General features: G+C 33.5%; 1 protein-coding gene across 3 annotated transcripts in view; it reads right to left on the reverse strand.

Annotated features, from left to right (window-relative positions):
- Nucleotides 1–18767, reverse strand: part of Ascc3 (activating signal cointegrator 1 complex subunit 3) — a 294273-nt gene that overhangs the window by 259855 nt on the left and 15651 nt on the right. For all 3 annotated transcript variants that reach the window (XM_005377814.2, XM_005377812.2, XM_005377813.2), the window contains 2 exons: nucleotides 16322–16472; nucleotides 12384–12943 (listed from right to left, as the gene is read on the reverse strand). In XM_005377814.2, the coding sequence (XP_005377871.1) occupies nucleotides 12384–12943; nucleotides 16322–16472 (711 nt within the window). The remainder of the gene's footprint in view (nucleotides 1–12383; nucleotides 12944–16321; nucleotides 16473–18767) is intronic.

Raw genomic sequence — 18767 nt, forward strand, 5'->3', positions numbered from 1 at the left:
GAGGGAGAGAGAGAGAGAGAGAAAGAGAGAGAGAGAGAGTGTGTGTGTAAGGGGTAGGGAAAACTGAACCCAGAGAGAGAGAGAGAGAGAGAGAAGGAGAGAGAGAGGGAGAGAGTGTAAGGGGTAGGGAAAACTGAACTCAGAGTCTTCTCATTAGGTCACACGCCCAGCCCTTTTTAATTTTTTATCTTGAGGGAGGGTCTAATTCACCACACTGCCCAGTCTAGCCTCAAACTTCTGATCCTCCCTCTGTCTTCATAACTCAGAGTGCTGGGATTACAGGCACGTGGCATGACGCTCAGCTCCTGTCCTTTACACAATCATTTTGAAGCACTGAAGTGCAAATGGACCTGCCACATGGTTTAGTTTCTGTTTCATTTCAGTCTTTTGAAACTTTCTGAACCTAACTTCTATCACCCACATTATCAGTAATTGCTACCAATACTGAATCTCACCTTAAGTTTTATAAACACCTTTATGTAAACTACTCATTGATGGGTTGAACAGGAACAAAATAAAAAACTGCATGATAGAAAATGAAGTATAGCTCCCAAATCAATATTTAGGAATGGATTTTTCAATAAACTATTAACTCCAATTAACTGTATTTATTAGTCACTGGCCCATATTTCTCCTTGTCTGATTTAGATAATATCCTAATATTACAGCTGCTAGCCACATGAGGATATTTATATGCTAAGTAACAAAAATTAAGTTTAAAATTTAACTTCTCAGTCACATTAGCCACATGACGCTACTAGCTATACCATACTGGAGAGCAAATACAAAGTATTTCAATTATTGCAAAAAAAGATACCATTGATCTGGAAGACATTTGGAATCACCTGTAAAACACTGTTGCTATCCAGATGGGATACATTTATACTGCAAAATGTATCTGTATAGTTGTTGCATGTTTATAACCAATTAGTTTTTAACAGCCCAGAGTTTACATTAGGGTTCACTGTTTGCATCACACATTCTACAGTTTTGGACAAATGGATAATTTCAGTAATGACATGTATCCTCTATTATAATATTGCAAAGAATAAGTTCACTTCCCTTAAAACTCCCTGTATTCCACCTATTCATTCATTTCTCTGATCCCCAAATCTCCAACCATTGTTTCATTATCTCCAGTTTTGACTTTTCCAGAAAGTCATGGAGCTGAATTACAAAGTATGCAACATTTTCTGACTGGCTTCTTACATTCAGCAATATTCATTTAAAGGTTCTTCTAACTATTTTTTTTAGCTTTATCTTTGAATCATACTCTGTTATCAGGCTACACCCTAGTTTATATATCCATTCACCTAATGAATCTTGTTTGCTTTCAAGTTTAGGCAATTATATCTTATTTTTTATTTAAATATACAAATAAATCTTAAAACAAATGCAAGAAGGATAATATCAATTGTATAGTTGTCCTTGTCATTTTTACCTTTTCCACTTTTCGTATAATAAACATGTACTACTTAATACAGTAAAATTATTTTATTTTTAAATAATACAAACCAGATGTTTATTTACCAATTTTCTCACTTTTTATCGGCTAGGTACATAAAACATCAATTGTTTACATTAAAAAATACTTTTACATTTACTATATTTAAGATGAACGTCAGAAATTTTATAAACAAAAAACCTTATCTGGTAGACAAAAGCAGATCAAGTCTAAAAATGTAAGGTCTAATGACTAAACAATTTAAGTTTATTTCCTCTTTCAAAATTTATTTTCAAATGAAGAACTTTTTAGTAAAACACAATTTAATCACTTGAGAATCACGCTGACATAATATTTCCAAAAAATTTTAACAGTGAAAACATATCTAAGTGATTCAGTATTAATAACAATAGCAGTAAAATTAACATTTAACAATCTGAATTAGTAAGTAAAATCTGTAACCTAGTAGAAATTAGAAATGGATGGAAATAAAGTATGTGTAGGGTAACTATCACATTCAAGAAGAGATGAGGCATTCTGAACTAACCTAGGTCAGAAGATTAGCAATTTACACAAAGAAATTAATATTCTAATTCAGCATCTGAATGGAGATTTATAAGTGAAGCAAGTCATAAAGGTGTTGCTTTTTAATTATGCTCATCTCTATATATCAAGAGGAAGTGAACATTTTTGAGAGAAACACCTGAAATTCATCATACTCATTTAATGTTTGTAAGAGGTTTATTACATTTCACGGTAGACTAGCAATACATGAGCAATGATGTTTGGTCTCTTTCTTCATTGACACAGACAATAAAAATCATAGCATTTATCAGGAGACTTTATACTTGAGGGAGTGAGAAGATGTGAAACTATGCAAAAATTCTTGAAACAAAATAAGAGAAGCCTTACTCATAACCAGAGACAGTTAAAATTACCAAACTAAGGCAAAACAAGTAAGCCTTCACAGTAAGTAACAATGACGTTTTGGTGTTGCTTCTTTATTTTTCCACTCTAAAATACTTTAAAATGCTACATTTAAGTTATTCCTATTAAAAACAACATAACTACCATGATTAACTTTTCCTTACTCTGATCAAATTTAGTTTTCAGATTTAACCCTAAGTAAAAAGGATAAATAAGTCTAAACTATTTCAATAATTACAGATAGCATAAGAAAATAAGGAATAACAGCAAAAAATTTTCAAGTACAAACCAATTTCCACTGTAAAACCAAAACACCTGATATAACTGAGTATAACAAGATTGTTAGCTTAAACTAACATTTTATGTATTTAAAGAGAGCAAAACTTTCAGATGTCTTATTATTTAAATAAGGATTCATATATAGGATATATGAATAAATATTAAATACATAAAGAGCAATAAAAAACGAAGACTGTTTTCTAAAAACAAAGCAAACACAAGCAAAAATGAATAGAAAAGTACAGAAAAGGTGGTCCTAAAGGAAGGGCCAACATAACAAATCTAGCGTAAAAATTTAAAAAAAGTGCATTATGATTTACTTTGTAGCAACATATTCAGTCTCAGAAAAAAATGGCTAATTTTGTTGAAAAAATATAATTTTCAAACTTCATTTAAGAATATAAAGTTTGAAGAAACCAACAACTACTACAAAACCTGAATTTGCAATTGAAGTCTCCCCTCCAAAATAGATACTATGCTATACAATTTTAGAACACACTAATATTAAACCTTTATGCCACAGATAATCGTTCTTACAGAAAAAGCAAGAAGGTACAGATGCTTATTTTATGAAGCTGGAACAATGTTACATATTACAATAAGATAATTTTTCTTAAAAACAGAAAAAACAAGAAAACTATGAAAGCTTATTGTATAAAGCTGGAACAGTGTTACATATTACAAGATAATTCTCTACTCATGACTGGGATTTCAAGCAAAGCAGAACAATAAAAACTATATAATGCATCAGTATATGACCAAGAAGGTCTCAAGAAAAGAGGAATTCTGATTCTCGTAAGTCAAATTAAAAAGAAAAAAAACTTGTAATTTCCTTTTTATTGAGAGACATATATTTTAAAAATTAGAGTTGTTATCGTTTCTCGGCCTTTTGGCTAAAATCAAGTGTAGTATCTGTTCTTATCAGTTTAAAAATTCGAATTGTTCTGTAAAATAGAATAACAAACAGTATAGAAAGTATAGTATACAAAGAAAAACTATTCAATTTAGGGAGCCTTTTCTTTGAGACAATAAACTACTTTAAATTTCTTTTTTTTTTTTTTTTTTTTTGGTTTTTCTCTGGTACCGGGAACCGAACTCACGACCTTGCGCTTGCCAGGCAGGCGCTTTGCCGCTGAGCTAAATCCCCAGCCCTAAATTTCATAAAATGTAAATAATATGTATATTAACAACTAAAGGTAAATATAGTAAGAGAACAAAATCTTAAAACTTGAGCAATCCTGAAAATAGCCTGGAATTAACATGTATGTTCATGTGAAATACTGGATAATTACAAAGAGTAGTTAATATTATTTAAAACTTCATAAATTACATATCCTTAGTTAGCTTTGTTGCACAGATAATTACTAAATATTCATATTTTCTAAAATAAAGACACAAATAACATAATAAAATGACCATGAAAATTAGGACAACATTTATTTATCTCTAAGGGGAAAATATGCTACACTAATCATTGCTTACAGACAGTCATATAAATTATATTTTCATAATAATTAATGCTCATTATTTACAGGTACTTAATCTAATTTAACAAAGCTAAAACCAAGGTCACTTACCACCTAATAAAGACAACTTTGAGTGTGAACACTATTTGTTTCCCACGTTATAATTAATTAGATGTGTAGTAACTAAAGTTAAAGCTAGGAACCAAATATATTTAAAACTTACTTTATATTTTCATATACACGACAAGTTGATAGTCTCCTTGATTCTTAGAAAGAAAATAGGCTAATTTTCAGTGTCTCTAAAACCAAGTTTATACCTACACAAGTATACATAGAAAACTGATAAAAATTAATGCATTGTCATATTCAAATGAATTTACATGCAATTTCTAAACCTAATAACATTATTTATATTTACAAGCTGACAAAATGTTTTTATTCAAATCAACTATTACTAACAAAAATACATCATTCATTTTACAATAAAATGTATTTCTCACTTACATTCTATGTCAGTACTTTCCAGGTAACTGTCAATGTACAAAATCCATATACATAAAAGAACACTGAGCCATAAAATTTTATTTCCAATGATGAATGTTGCTAAATGTTATGACCAATTTGGAGGAACACATGGATGTATGTATCATTCATATGGGGCTGAGGAAGCATTTTGTCATCCGTAACTCAGAAAGCCAATAAATGAGGAAACAATGTTAAAAAAAAGACGGTACTGTATACATTTTGACAAAATGACCTACTCTTTGAGTAACTATTCCAATTAAGAATAAATATTTTAGAATCTATTATTACTGCAAATTGGTGATAGCAGGTAATTCCAAATCCCATTGTGTTTAATACAGTAACAACAGATTGTTACCCATATATTAATAACAAGATAATATTTGACCTCAAATATCAAGGTCAACTGGCATTTGAAGTCATCAAAATTCAACCCTCCACAAATTTCAATGAAGTGATGGCTCAGCAGATGCTCGTTCATCTCCAATATTCACCTTAAGAGCTTATTACATTTACAGCACTCTGAAACCTGAAAATTTTTTCTAAGCTGATATCTGTCTTCACACAGCCTCTACCAAGGCATCCTACTGTCAACTGAACCACCCTTCTTCCATGTACAGCTTTTCAATTATGCTCATGCCCCCATCCAACCATCACTTTCTTTCCAAAGGTTAATCAGCTGCAGATTTTTGCCCCCCACATTGCTAACTCTCCTCTAAGTAACTGCAGGGATTATGGCTTCCTTTAAGTGTGCCAGCCAAGTACAGTCTGAAGAGCAAAATTAAAAGACAACACACAATGCTGTCTTTTTTAGTAATCAAATTAAATTGTTTGCTACCTATACAACATTACTTAAAGTAATAATACATAGGCAGCACAGCCATCTGTTAAACATCATTCTAAGCGCTTCAAAGCATTATACCAGAGCTTCAGAGCTAACCTATGTGGGAAGCATTATAACTTTCCATATATAACTAGTGAGGAAACCACAGCTTAGACAAGTGGCCTGGACAAGGTCAGTTTCTGGGTGACAGACCTACACCCATACATGTGTCTAACCTCAAAGTCTATGTTCCTAACCACCCGAATTAGTAGCTTCCAGGCTGATTCACACTGAATTTCATTTGAACAAATGCAGCTGCTAAAACAGATCTTCCTATCTGGTTTAACCATCTTCTTGGTGACATATTCTGACCTTCTATTTACCTATATTACATCAAGTCATTTTCAGTCCATCAGCTTAACAATTTGAGCCACAAAGGGAGGAAAAGGCATACATAAGCAAGATATATAGATATACCTGTATCTATATATTGATATAGATATGGATATAGATATAAAACTTTCCTAAACAAATTATAAAACTTGAGATCAAGCTGTAATAACTAAGGGTACGGAAGCTGGGCATGGGGAGGATGAAACAAGAGGATCACAAGCTCAAGCCCAGCCTGGGTAATTTAACACTTTAGTAAGACACTGTCAAAAAATTAAAATTAAAAAAAAAGTTTGGGGATGCAGAGGCCCTGTGTTCAATCCCCAATACCATACATCAAGAGGAGGAAGGGGGGTAAGCAGTGGAGGATGAAATTGGGGAAGGAGGAGAAGCAGGAGGAAAAAAATGAAAGATCAAGAAAAAAACACTACAGGACTAAATGGCACAAGAGAAGTGTTAGCACAGCAAAACAATTCATGAGAACTATTCTAGAAAGGGATGCCATTCAAAAACAGAAATGTCAGTAGAAGGCACATACCTCAGTACATGACGATAATCATTTAAACAGACAATGAGACATACAAAGGCTCTATTGGGTAAAAAAAGTCTGTAATTCTAAACATTCTTGTAAAGAATAATTCTTGACATGGTGGCACGGTAAAGGCCCTTTCAGAGCGTTCAATGATAACAAACAGCTGGCTGTGGCACACGTGACACAGGCCCAGCACCACTGCTACAGGAAAAGCAATACACACTTAGTCATCTTAGCTGAAGGGATAAAACTTTAGTCCAACCTAGCTGACACTGCTCATTTTATTGCTTAGTAGACGGGGCTGCCGAAAGAATGTGCAGTACCTAAGAGATGAAGAATTTCTTCATAAAGCAAAGACGATTACTCTTCTGGCACAGTAACGTTGTGTGAATATACCCTATCCTAGACACAAAACATCACTAGCCCCTCTTAGCCAAACTGTAACACACACTGAAGTAGTTCTCAAAGTGTGGTTCAGGATCTCTAAAATCTTTTCAGAAGATCTGTGATCAAAATTATTTTAATATCTTTTCAGAGGTTAAAATTATTTTCACAGTAACATTAAAACATTATTTGCTTTTCTCACTCTCATCTTCTCAAAAGCATAAAGTTTTGCAGAGTCTACAATGAGCATGACGTGAGATCAAAACACTGAACACAGAAGCATATGAGAATTTAGCCATTTTCTACTAAGTCAAACCCTGAGATGATTTGCAAAAATATAATGCAATGGAGCTCTATACTATTTTTTCATTTTAGCTATCTCTTCATAAAAAATTCATGTTAATGGATAGCAGTATATTAAGATTTTATAAACACTTATTGCATAACTTAATATATTAATATTTTTTTACTTTTAATTCATAATACAGTCATATTGGTAGGACTAAATAACATAAAGAAAAATTCTATAAGGCCCCCAGTAATTTTTAAGTGTTCTGAGAATAAGGTTGGAGAATTACTGCATTAAACTCTGTTCTACGTCAAAATGTTTGAGGATATTAGAATCACTTGTGATGCAAGCAGGATTTTTTTTTTTCTCTTTTTCTGTCTCTTCTGTCTCTGTCTCAGTCTCTCTGTCTTCCTCTCAGAAAACAATCAAACCAAGTAATTCCCACTTTTTCACATCAAGCACATATCTAAAATAGGGTCAGGTTCAGAAATGAACTTGCAACGGTCAAGTGATACCATCTGCATAGAGGGAAGACAAAATGCTAACAGTAAACATCAAATTATAAATGCTATAAAGATGCTCAATCAGCACAAAAGCAAGTCAAAACCAAAACTTTACTTTTTCTAAGAACTGATTACATAACCCCATCAATATTTACACTGATTAATAGCTCTGCAAATAGTATTTAATACTGAAATACTAAGATGTATACACCAGTATATCTATTATGCAAGCCTTTAATATTCCACTTTATATATTTCTCAAAACCCAGCCCCTCAACCATCATTTTATTACTTGAAACATCCACATATAGGGCATTATATTTTCTGATCTATAAGAAGTATAGTCAAAACTCTTATATGTGCAAATAGATGGTGCTAACATTTGAGAACATACAGTTTGTGAAACATTATGCTATGATAGCAGCCTCATACATATCAACTCACAAATTCTTATAGCAACACTTTGAAACAAACATCATCTAATACTAGGGAGCTAAGTAAGATAGTAAGATGATATTCACGCCTGTCCTACTCAGCCTAGGGAATGAACGAGTTCTCTGCTGCTGGATCAGCTGCTGGTTTCTACCACCTGGCTCAATAACTGAAGCTGTGGTACTACTAATGTTGCAATGGCTACTGACCTTGGGTCTTATCTCCTTGATCTTCACCATCCTCCGCACTGCCAACTTCATTAGGGTGTCTTTGGCAAGCTGGGGCCCCACAGAATAGCCATCTATAACCCTAATATGTCTCCTCTTCCCTAGACTGGCTTTCCTGCACCGTGTCTGTCAGCACTACCCCCTTTCTCCTCCATGTACTGGGGGGTTAGAATCCTCCAGTCCACCTTAGGGTTTCCACGTGTAGTAAGGCAGGCACCTTTACCTGTGTTTGTAAGCAGGGGAAGGGCTGCTGGGCCTCCTGGGGTACAAGGATAACTAGGCCCGAAGCAGTGGGTACTAGGGTGACTTGCTGAGATCCAGTACTCTTGTTTCCCAAACTCCACCTACAACTATTGACTCCCCAAAAACTTAACTACTAATAGCCTGCTGTTTGTAACATACACAGTCAATTAACACATATTCTGTATTTTATAGGTATTATACTGAACAACTAGGGACATCACTTTGCACTCCATATGCAATTTACCAGAAAAGTGAGCAGCTAATGAGGAGATGATTATTAGTTTTAAGTGGACACCTGCAATACTTGGCATCACTGCAACAGCACCAGGAAAAGGCTACTAAACTGTGACAGTAGTATGGTGTGCCCTGCAGTTAATTTCATGCAGTTAAAATTAAGACAACAGCTTTATGATTGCCTCTCAACTGCAAGAGGCACTAATGTATGGCCTGTGACTGAGTGTGGAAGTCCTGAAAGATTTACTTTGTATAACAGAGTTGTGTACATTTATGGTAGCAAATGATAAACCACTGTCTACATATAGCTGATACATTTATACATATCTTTTTCTTATAGCTTTTGATATTTCTTGGTTACAATGCTACTCTTCAAATTTTCTCAAATTATTGAAGAAAGAAAAAGTAAAGGAAATCTGCAGACAAGCAAACCCAAATAGTTCAAACCCATGGTGTCAAGAGTCAAATGTACTTTGAAAGTAATGAATTTACTACAGAATTATTACAATGACCTTAAGCATAGTTTAAATGTTTTATCCTTTCTTTTATTTCAGTCAGTTCCTTATATGGAACTCTCAAACGGAAAAGCATCATTTCTAAATAAATTGAGAATTAAGAGTTAATAAAAAGATTCACCCATATATATTAAAGATGTTTAATGTTTCAAAGTACCAAACAAAGGAAAATGCAGATTTATCTCTCAGCAAAGAATGTACATACACACTGGAGTCAGAATGCCTGAATTTAAATTCTGGATGCACTATTAATCTGTAATCTCAAGCAAATTTCCTAACATCTCTAAATCCAACTTGCTAACCTATAAAGTACTTACTATTGAGGAATAACCCACGAAGACAAAAAGGCATTTCCTTATGTTATCCACACAGCAGGGATATTAAAAACAATCAGAAACACTTCAAAAAACATTCAATGTTTGAAAAAGATATCAACTTTACCACAACAGTAACAAATGGGAGGCTGAGGCAGGAGGATCGTTGCAAATTCAAGCCGAGCCTGGGCTACAAAGTGGGCTCAAGGCCAGTCTGAACCTCATAGTAAGACCCTGTCTCAAAAAGATACATAGATAGATAAATAGATGGATGATAAACAAATATTATTTAAATAGCAATGTAAAAGCTTAAAAAAGAAAAAGGATTTATGCTACCATATGAACTGATTATCCTTTTACATGCCTTCTTTCCATGTTTCACCAAGGAAAAAAATTCAGAAGTAAATAGACACTGTGAAGTCCATCATAACCTCCATCATAAAAAAAAATACAATAAACAAACATGTATGGTACAGGAAAAAAGCAATTACACTGAAGCCAATCATAGTGGCATCTGCATGTAATCTCAGCCCTCTGAGAGGCCGAAGCAGGAGGATCACAAGTTTGAGCCCAACCTGGGCAACTCAGTGAAATCTTGTCACAAAATAAAAAATAAAAGGGCTAAGGATGTAGCTTAGAGTAAAAGCCCTGAGTATTTTAATCCCCAATGTCACCATGGCTTAAAAATTATACATAAAATTTACTACAATAATAATATCATTACACAGAAATTGATCCAAAGTCTAAGCATGAATAACCTGTATTTGTAGAATTAAAAATGATCATAATAGTTATTAATTTTCAATCACAGGAAAACCAAAACACTGAGGTCATGAATCATTTAAAACTCTAGCAGTACTGAAGCCATTGGCAGAATGTGAAATGTTTATTGAACTATCACCTATTAAACCACTGTTCAAAAGTCACTGGACCAGGCCACACAGACTTAAGATCATCTTATAATACATACACTTTAACATGGTACACGCGGTTTTGTATTATTTGGCTGTTACCAATCTGCACACCTTTCTCTCTCCACATACTTCCTCTGAATCCTGCAGCTGTCTCACACTATGTTCATCCTCAAGCCTGAAATATACTCTCTACTTTTCTGAGCCACTCAAAAAAGATAAATCTAGTCATATTTTAAGACTTAGTTCAAGTTACCCTCCTCCCACAAATACTTTCCCTACCATACTCAGCCTTATACAGTCTATGGGTTGTTTTTTAAGGCCACCATTTGTATAAAGTATGATATGAATGATATCTGAATAAAGTTATCTGTTAATATACCTCCTTCTGGTTAACAATTACTTGCCTGAGAATAAAGTTGCTTTATTAGTCATTGTTTTATGGCTAGTAATTAGCACTGTGCCTAGAAACACAGTAAGAGTAACACATTCAGTTTGACCTTGCAATGAAGATTATGGAAAGGTCTTGAAAACTACAACGTATTCTCTACTCAGCAAGCAGACTGTTATGTACTTTAAAACCGTGGTGAAGAACTAAGAAACACAAACTTCATTACAGATATTCATGAATAAAAAGATAGTCTTGTGGCTTACTTAGAAAATAAAACACCCATTAGTTTGATTTTTCTAAGTTTCAATTTACAATAACCATAACAGGCTGTTACATATTCAATTATTTAAGTCAGTGCCAGTAAAAAATTTGTAATAAATTACAATTATTAAAATAATATTTCCACAATATTAGAGATAATTCATTTAACAATGTAGAACAGCTCTGATATCAAGATAGATGATCCTGACCACAGAATTAACAATATATCTTACTTCCAAACTAATGTAAAACATCATAACATTTATCACTGCTATGGGTTTAGTCCTCCAATACCTAGTTAGCTAATTCTCTAAGTTAATTAAAAAGAGCCCAGGGAATAAAACTGACCTTCAAAGAGATTTCATAACCTAAGGTCATACCAATAATATATACCTAGAAAAAAATCTGATTTTAAGCCTCTGCCCTTTCTATGACAGTATACTATCCCTCTGATGCTTCATCAACTGTGTCACATGCTCAGTCTGTCTGGTATTCAAAATGGGATGACATGATTTTAAATTTGGGAAAAAACATAATGCCAATATTGAAAGCAAAACAAAAGCCCTCAAGATAAACTTTTCACGTAATTCATAACCAAACTGTGGCACCGAAAGGAATTAAAGTAATGCTTTCCTTCATCTGATAGGAAAAACTTACAGTTCTTTATTGAACAAGTAATTCAATATATTAAATAATCCAAGCATTTCTAAATCAATCTGCTTTTCAACAGTTGTTTCAAACACAGAAATTAGAAATGTTTCTAAATTAGCAAGTCACTAATATCTAAAAATTCTAATAATTTAAAGTTTATTAATTTTTATCAGACCCCTTAGAAATACAAAATGCTTACAAACAGTACTTCGAATTACTAGAGTGATGATGTAATTCTCAGTCAAATCTACATCCTTTTCAGAGTAAAAGTGCTAATTATTACAATGAAACAACCGACTTAGACAGGACTATCCCAGTAACTGGTACATAGTGATCCTCACTATTGCCCTGTGATTCTTTCATGGCTTTTTACACTCATAGCCCTCCTTACACACTCACCACGTAAAAACATTTGTCTATACAGTTGAGTTATAAAGCTATACTATTAAACAAGTACTTTCTCTGATAGTTACCAATGTTTAAAAAGGGTATGCTGTACTGGGGAAGTATCTGAGTGATAGAGCACCTACTGAACATGTGCAAAGTCAAGTTCAATTTCCAGAATTACAAAATAAATAAAGTGCAAAAGCCTATTTTATTAAGATCATCCACATTTATATAAAACTTCAATAACTTCAACTATACCTCATCCTGAAGTTCATCACCACTTTTAACAGAAGCAAGCATATCATATAAGGTACAGCAAAGATCTTCTATTCTCGGTGCTTCAGTCATTTCCTTTAAAGTTGCATTTAAGTACTTCTCAACTTCACACCATAAAAAGGAACCATTTGTTTTTTCCACAGGCTTGAGTTCTGGGGTGCAATGCTCCTGAAAATGTTCATTTAGAAACTTCTTGTAATCAAGGCTTATAGTTCTCTGGGCTTCACCATTTACTGGCAGTTCATCAAAGTGGTCCAGATCATGCATGTCAAATGAAAATGCTAAATTTTTACCAAAAAATACTCTATCACTATAATCCTTTTCGGCCATCTGGACAAGAGCAGTAAGGTCATCTGGACTAAACTGGGAAATGATTCGATTAGTGGCATTACAAGCTGCAGTGGCAGAGGATGATGGAAACGGACCAAACATCTGTTTGATAGCCTTTGTCTCCATGTGACCAACAGTGTCTTTCAAGTGAAATGTCATAAAGAGAAATGCGGCCCCACTTTCAATTGCTTCTCTCCCATTATCCATTCCAACTATTGAAAGAAGAAAGAAATTAGTTCAAGTGACTCAAAGTTCAACTTACAACTAAGAAAAATCTTTACATATATACACACACACATATACATATACACATCATATATACGTTAGTTAAATCCAACAGCCAAAATATACTAAGGAAAATAATCCATTTGGGGGCAGAAAAATCCATCCCTAAATTGCCAAGTAACAATTTCAGGTAAATTAATGATTACCAGTAATTATTCTATATGTAAGTACAGAACCTACCGAATAATAAATCTTACCTTTTTCTTTAGAGAGAGACATTAGCTAAACTTTTTCAGAACCAAATTTTAAACACTGATTTGACAAGCCACTGAAATGCACAGGACATAAAAATATCTAAATTAGACTTTTGCAGTTGAAAGGAAACCTCAACTATTTACAATTTTCTTTCTGATTTGTACCATAAACCTAGATGCCAAGAAACATTCAAAAGCTTCTAATTCATCCAGGTTTATATTTTTTAAAAAGCTTAAAATAACCTGAACCACAAAATACAAAAAGGAAGCTGTTGGGGCTGGGGATTTAGCTCAGCGGCAAAAGCGCCTGCCTGGCAAGAGCAAGGTCGTGAGTTCGGTTCCCGGTACCGGAGAAAAACCAAAAAAAAAAAAAAAAAAAAAGGAAGCTGTTGCTGAAAAGGGACAGGAAAGAAATTCCTTATTAAACAGGGCTGGTGTGGTGGCGCACGCCCTAAACCCAGCACTCGGAAGGGTTGTTATGAGTTCAAGACCAGCTTGGGCTACAAAGTGAGCTCAAGGCCACCCTGAACTGCATAGTGAGACCCTGTCTCAAAAAAACACACACCAAAAAGAAAAGAAAAGAAAAAAAAAAAAGGAAATGAAGGTTCTAATTTCTTTAAGGTATTAAATTCTCATATGCAATTTTTCTCAAAAGAAGAACCTATTTGTGACACATATTTCAGAAATTGTTCTTATAGCTGAGAAAAGAAATCTTCAAGAGGCTTTAAAGTCAATGTAACCTACCTAAAATAATAAGCAATACTGGTAATGTCAAAAATATAAATAACACTGGTTATCTTAATGCAAGCTTGGCTCTGAGATCTTTACACATGATTCTTGAACAGTTTATACGGTTCGGCCCAAATTTCCCACGTAGCCAGGAACTGACCCCATCATTTTTTTTTCAGCCTTACTGGCTATCACAAATTTTCGATGGTAGCCAAAAAGGATTTCTTAATACTCAGACATAAGGTTCTGCCCAACATGGTGGCAACTGTACTCCTAGCTACTCAGAAGGCAGAAGCAAGAGGATAACTTGAACCCTAAAGCTGGAGGTCAGCTTAGGCAACATAGAAAAGACTTTGTCTCAAAAGAGTAAAACTTGAAAAGCTGTGATAACAAAGGAAAAAGATCCTATTCTATGCCTATTTTCACATCTTTATCTTTTCCCAGGACCTCTGATTGTTTAAATCCTACCTGTTTAAAATTCTAGCTCTCAGCTGCCTATTCCAAGGAAGAATATAACATTGTCCTTATTTTTGTATTTCCTCACTGTACCTAGCTCCAAGTATACAGTTCAATAGACTAGTTTTGATTTTAACTAAACCTCATTGATACCAGAGCACTACTGTTAAACTAAATTTATTATATCTGATGTTTATACATGTGTAGAAGACTAAGAGTCTGTATATGAAAAGAGGCAATTTTTTAATTCTCAATTTCTTTAAGTATGAAGTCAAATTTTAATTACAAATGACAAAAACAATGTCATACAAATATTATTTAGAAAAACACAATGAAAATTATATAATGCTTTCAAATGAACTTAACAGTGCTTGTATATATTTTATCTATTCATTATGTATATTTTACTTATTCTTGGAAAGTTAGTTTCTAGGTAATTTAGAGATTGTAATTCTACACATAATTTAACATGGCTGACATTAATGACACTAAATTTTTTTTTTTTTGCACTGGGACTTGAACTCAGGACCTTGCACTTGCCAGGGAGCTGCTATGCTCCTGAGCTATCTCCCTGGCCCAATGACACTAAATTATAAGCAAAATTGGAGTTCACATTTACGAACTTACTGTACATGTAACATGTATGATTTTTAAAAGATGGAATTATGATTTCATAAACTGGAATTTCTTCATAAGAGAATTTACCAAAACCTTCACATTAAATTACTGCACTTCATCCAAACAACTTATCTCCATTCCAGATGCTAAATTGAAAACTGAAAGTTTAGGTGAGATCAACCATTAAAAAAGATTTACAGCAAGCTTCTGATTTCCAAAAAAGTTTTTCCTACAAATTCTTAGAAAGAAGACTTATACCTAATTCTGGTCTGCTAAATAAATTTTAAAAATATATTCCCTAAGGAAATAAATAATACATGGAGAAAGGAAGGCTGAAGAAATAAAGACTATCAAAGCTTGAAAGGGAGTAGTAGTATTGGGAAAACTGGCAAAACATTATATAATAATAAATGTTATGGAGAAAATGTAATGGAGGACTTTACAAGGAAAACCGACTGGAAGAGTACTAGAGACAGGATGGTCAACGCAGGTTAAAGGAAATAATTTTTTAGTTAAGTTGAGAATGACAAGGAAGGATCTAACCACCCTAAAAGACAGAAAACTTGCCACACAGGAAGCACCATAATGTACAGTCCCCAAAACAAGCAGAGTGGCAGATCCGAGGAGTGAGAGAAACCATGTATAAAGCACCACTGGTCAAGGCAAGGAGGATATGAGGCCAGAAAAGAGGAGGCCACAGTACAGAGCCAGAGAATGAGTGTGGACTCTGTAGGTACAAATACGCCGTATTTAAAAAATTTAGAACTATTGATGTCTTACACATGCCTTTTAGTCATCAAGAACTGGCAGTAACATGATAAATTTGAATGCACAGATATTTTTACCTGCATCACTTGTTTGTTTCACTTAGTTTTGCTTTTAACCTTGGGCAGGTAACCTACATTAACTGAGTACTTCATTCATATATAATCAATTACAGAAAATGTCAGTACGGGTTGAGGACTTGAGCAGTGAAAGTACAGATTAAGTTCCACCACTCACTGTACACTAGGTAGTCATCTATCATGTAAGACTAAGCTACATGGCTTTGAAGGTTCACTGGGGCTAAATTAAAATTTGAATTTACCTAATCTTTATTTCAAACAAGACAACTGTTTTCCTACTCCAAATTTCTATAAATGTCTCAGATCTAGTTGCATTGTAATTAGTAAGTTCCTTCCCCCCACCACTCTATCCTAAGTTCACTTTCATAACTGTGAACACTTGCCAGGAAATCTTCTGCTTCTACTATATGTTACAGTCATAAGGAATCTATTTTTAAGACTTATAGATTCTTTTAAAAAATACCTATTTGTTTTGCAGCTTGTAATATATTTTTTAAATCTTCATCTATACTTTGCACTTTACTCTTCTCCAGGTTTTCATTCAAAAATGTCACAATCTTCTTCCACGTCAGGCCCAAATCTGAAACCTGTTCTTGAAGTTTAGATCGCTTCAGCTGAAAGAGGTAACATAATAATGAGAAATACTGATTAAAGTTTCCTCAAATCCATTACTTATCACATATACAAAGTACAACTTGGCATTACCCATAAGAATTCAGTTTTATTTATTTGTACTCAAACTGAATTCTCTCAGAAGGACTTTCATTTAAATGTGATCTCACAAAATCTCTTTTGTCTAGCATGTTTCAATAAAAGTTTTTTATAATTATAATTATAATGCATATTCATAAAATTTTCATATACAAAATAAAAATCAAAGCAAAACAAAAAGTTAAATATCCGAAAGATAATAACAGTTACTAATGTAGCACCTCAGTACCTCTACCCATTTTTACGCTATATTTTTAAAATATAGTATATCTAAGTAAGAGCTTTATGCATTCTTTTTAATGAAAGGTATTCAAAGAAAGTTAGATTCCTAGGATAAGTTCAACAATTTCAAGTCAATATTTTGTTTTCCAAAGTATGATCCTGGACCAACTTCCCATATAGGGAATTCTTTTCTATACACTATGGACTTTATTCTCAAGAACTATCTACAGAAAGCAATAAAAATTTTATGTCAGATCACTAGCTTTGATCCATGGATAAAAGATACAAGATGCACTCTAGCCAAATGAAAAACTGTTGAGTCAGGTAGAAAACTGTAATTCTCCTCTTGGTCGTACTGATGGTATTCATAATTCATTAGTTCCTGCTTCAGCTTTATAATTTAAAATGGGGCTCGTCTATTTGAAATTAGGGGAAGAGAATGGGCAAACAGATGAAATAGACTGGCTACAAAATGAATTAAGTTGTTACAATGGGATCAAATAGTCATTCATGTTACTTTTATCTCTACTTTTGTATATGTTAAACATTTTAAAGGTAAAAGTTATATTAAAATGAAACATTATTTTCCTCCCTGGGGTGCATGGGAATGTTTAAAAAGCCTACAAAAATAAATTAAAAAGACACTGATTAGTCCTTATACATCTTTAAATTTTGCAATCGGTTACATTATTAATTCCAAACAATTTACAAAGGCCTTGGGAGGTAAGATAGGAAATAATCCAAGTGTGAGATGTCAACATTAACTATATAGAATTTATCCTTTTTTAAATTGCTCTGAAAGATGTAAAATAGCTGCCATAAAAAGAAGGTTAACTACTTTGTGTTTGACACAATTCCCTATCTTTACATTACAGGGAAAAAAAGTCAATCTGAAGAGTGTAACAAATCTTTTCTTTTTAGAATCGATCTTCAAGTGAAGCTTCTAAGTGTAAAATGGCATAAGGGTTTACAGCAAAAAAATTACAGCCTATCAGGTAAGGATAGTATTACCCTACAATAGTCAAGCAAGGGGTTGGCAATTAAAGTGACTGCTGTTTCTTAAAATTTAAATAAATAAATAAAGCCACAAACTACTAGATCTGTTTCCTTTCTCCACACACACAATTTATTCTGCTTCAGGCTATAAAGTTCACAGCATTATGGCTAAGTTTCCAAAACATTCACCCTCTGCTGGTATAAAACCAATCTGCGTCATTTATGTATACAAATAACTCCACAGCTTTTGTCTGTAATTTGAAACTATTATTAATATTTTAATGTTTTACAAATTTCAGCAACAAACATTTCAAAGATACTCAAAATACATAAAAGTGTCTACAATTTTTGCTCTTGTTTCTTCTGCCTTTTGAAACAAATTATATGCTATAAAATCATATTTAGGAAGAAACTACAGTAATTTAAAGATTAAAAATAAAAAAAGCTCATCATAGAAACATCCTCACATCTGCCAATTGACCAGAATCCACTCTATGGGCTAAACTGTGCCTCCTCAGAATTTACATGCTGAAGTCCTAACCTCTGTTACCTCAGCATGTGACTACGTGTGGAAATCGGGCCTTCCAAAGGATGATTAAGTTAAAAGTAAGACCAGTGGGGGAGTCCCTACTCCAATCTGACTGGTATCATATAAGGTGACACCCAAAAATGTGCTTGTACAAAAGAAAGACCAGGGAAAGACACAGTAAGAAGGCTGCCATCTACAAGGCAAGAAGAGAAGCCTCAGAGGAACTCAAACCTGCCAGCACCACCTTATCTTGGACTTCTGGCTCCAGAACGGAGACAATAGTAACTGCCCAATCTCTGGCATTTTATCTTTATTTTGTGCAAACTGATACACCACATGTCAAGGACATTTCTAAGAAACAAACAGAGAATCTTCTGCAACTTTTGATTCTATTACTTTTCTTAATGTTAAATTTGTAACTGCTTGTAATTTATTGTATGGCTTTATAAAA

This window comes from Chinchilla lanigera, unplaced genomic scaffold (assembly GCF_000276665.1).
Source record: "Chinchilla lanigera isolate Chin_1 unplaced genomic scaffold, ChiLan1.0 scaffold00010, whole genome shotgun sequence".
Taxonomy (NCBI): Eukaryota; Metazoa; Chordata; class Mammalia; order Rodentia; family Chinchillidae; genus Chinchilla; species Chinchilla lanigera.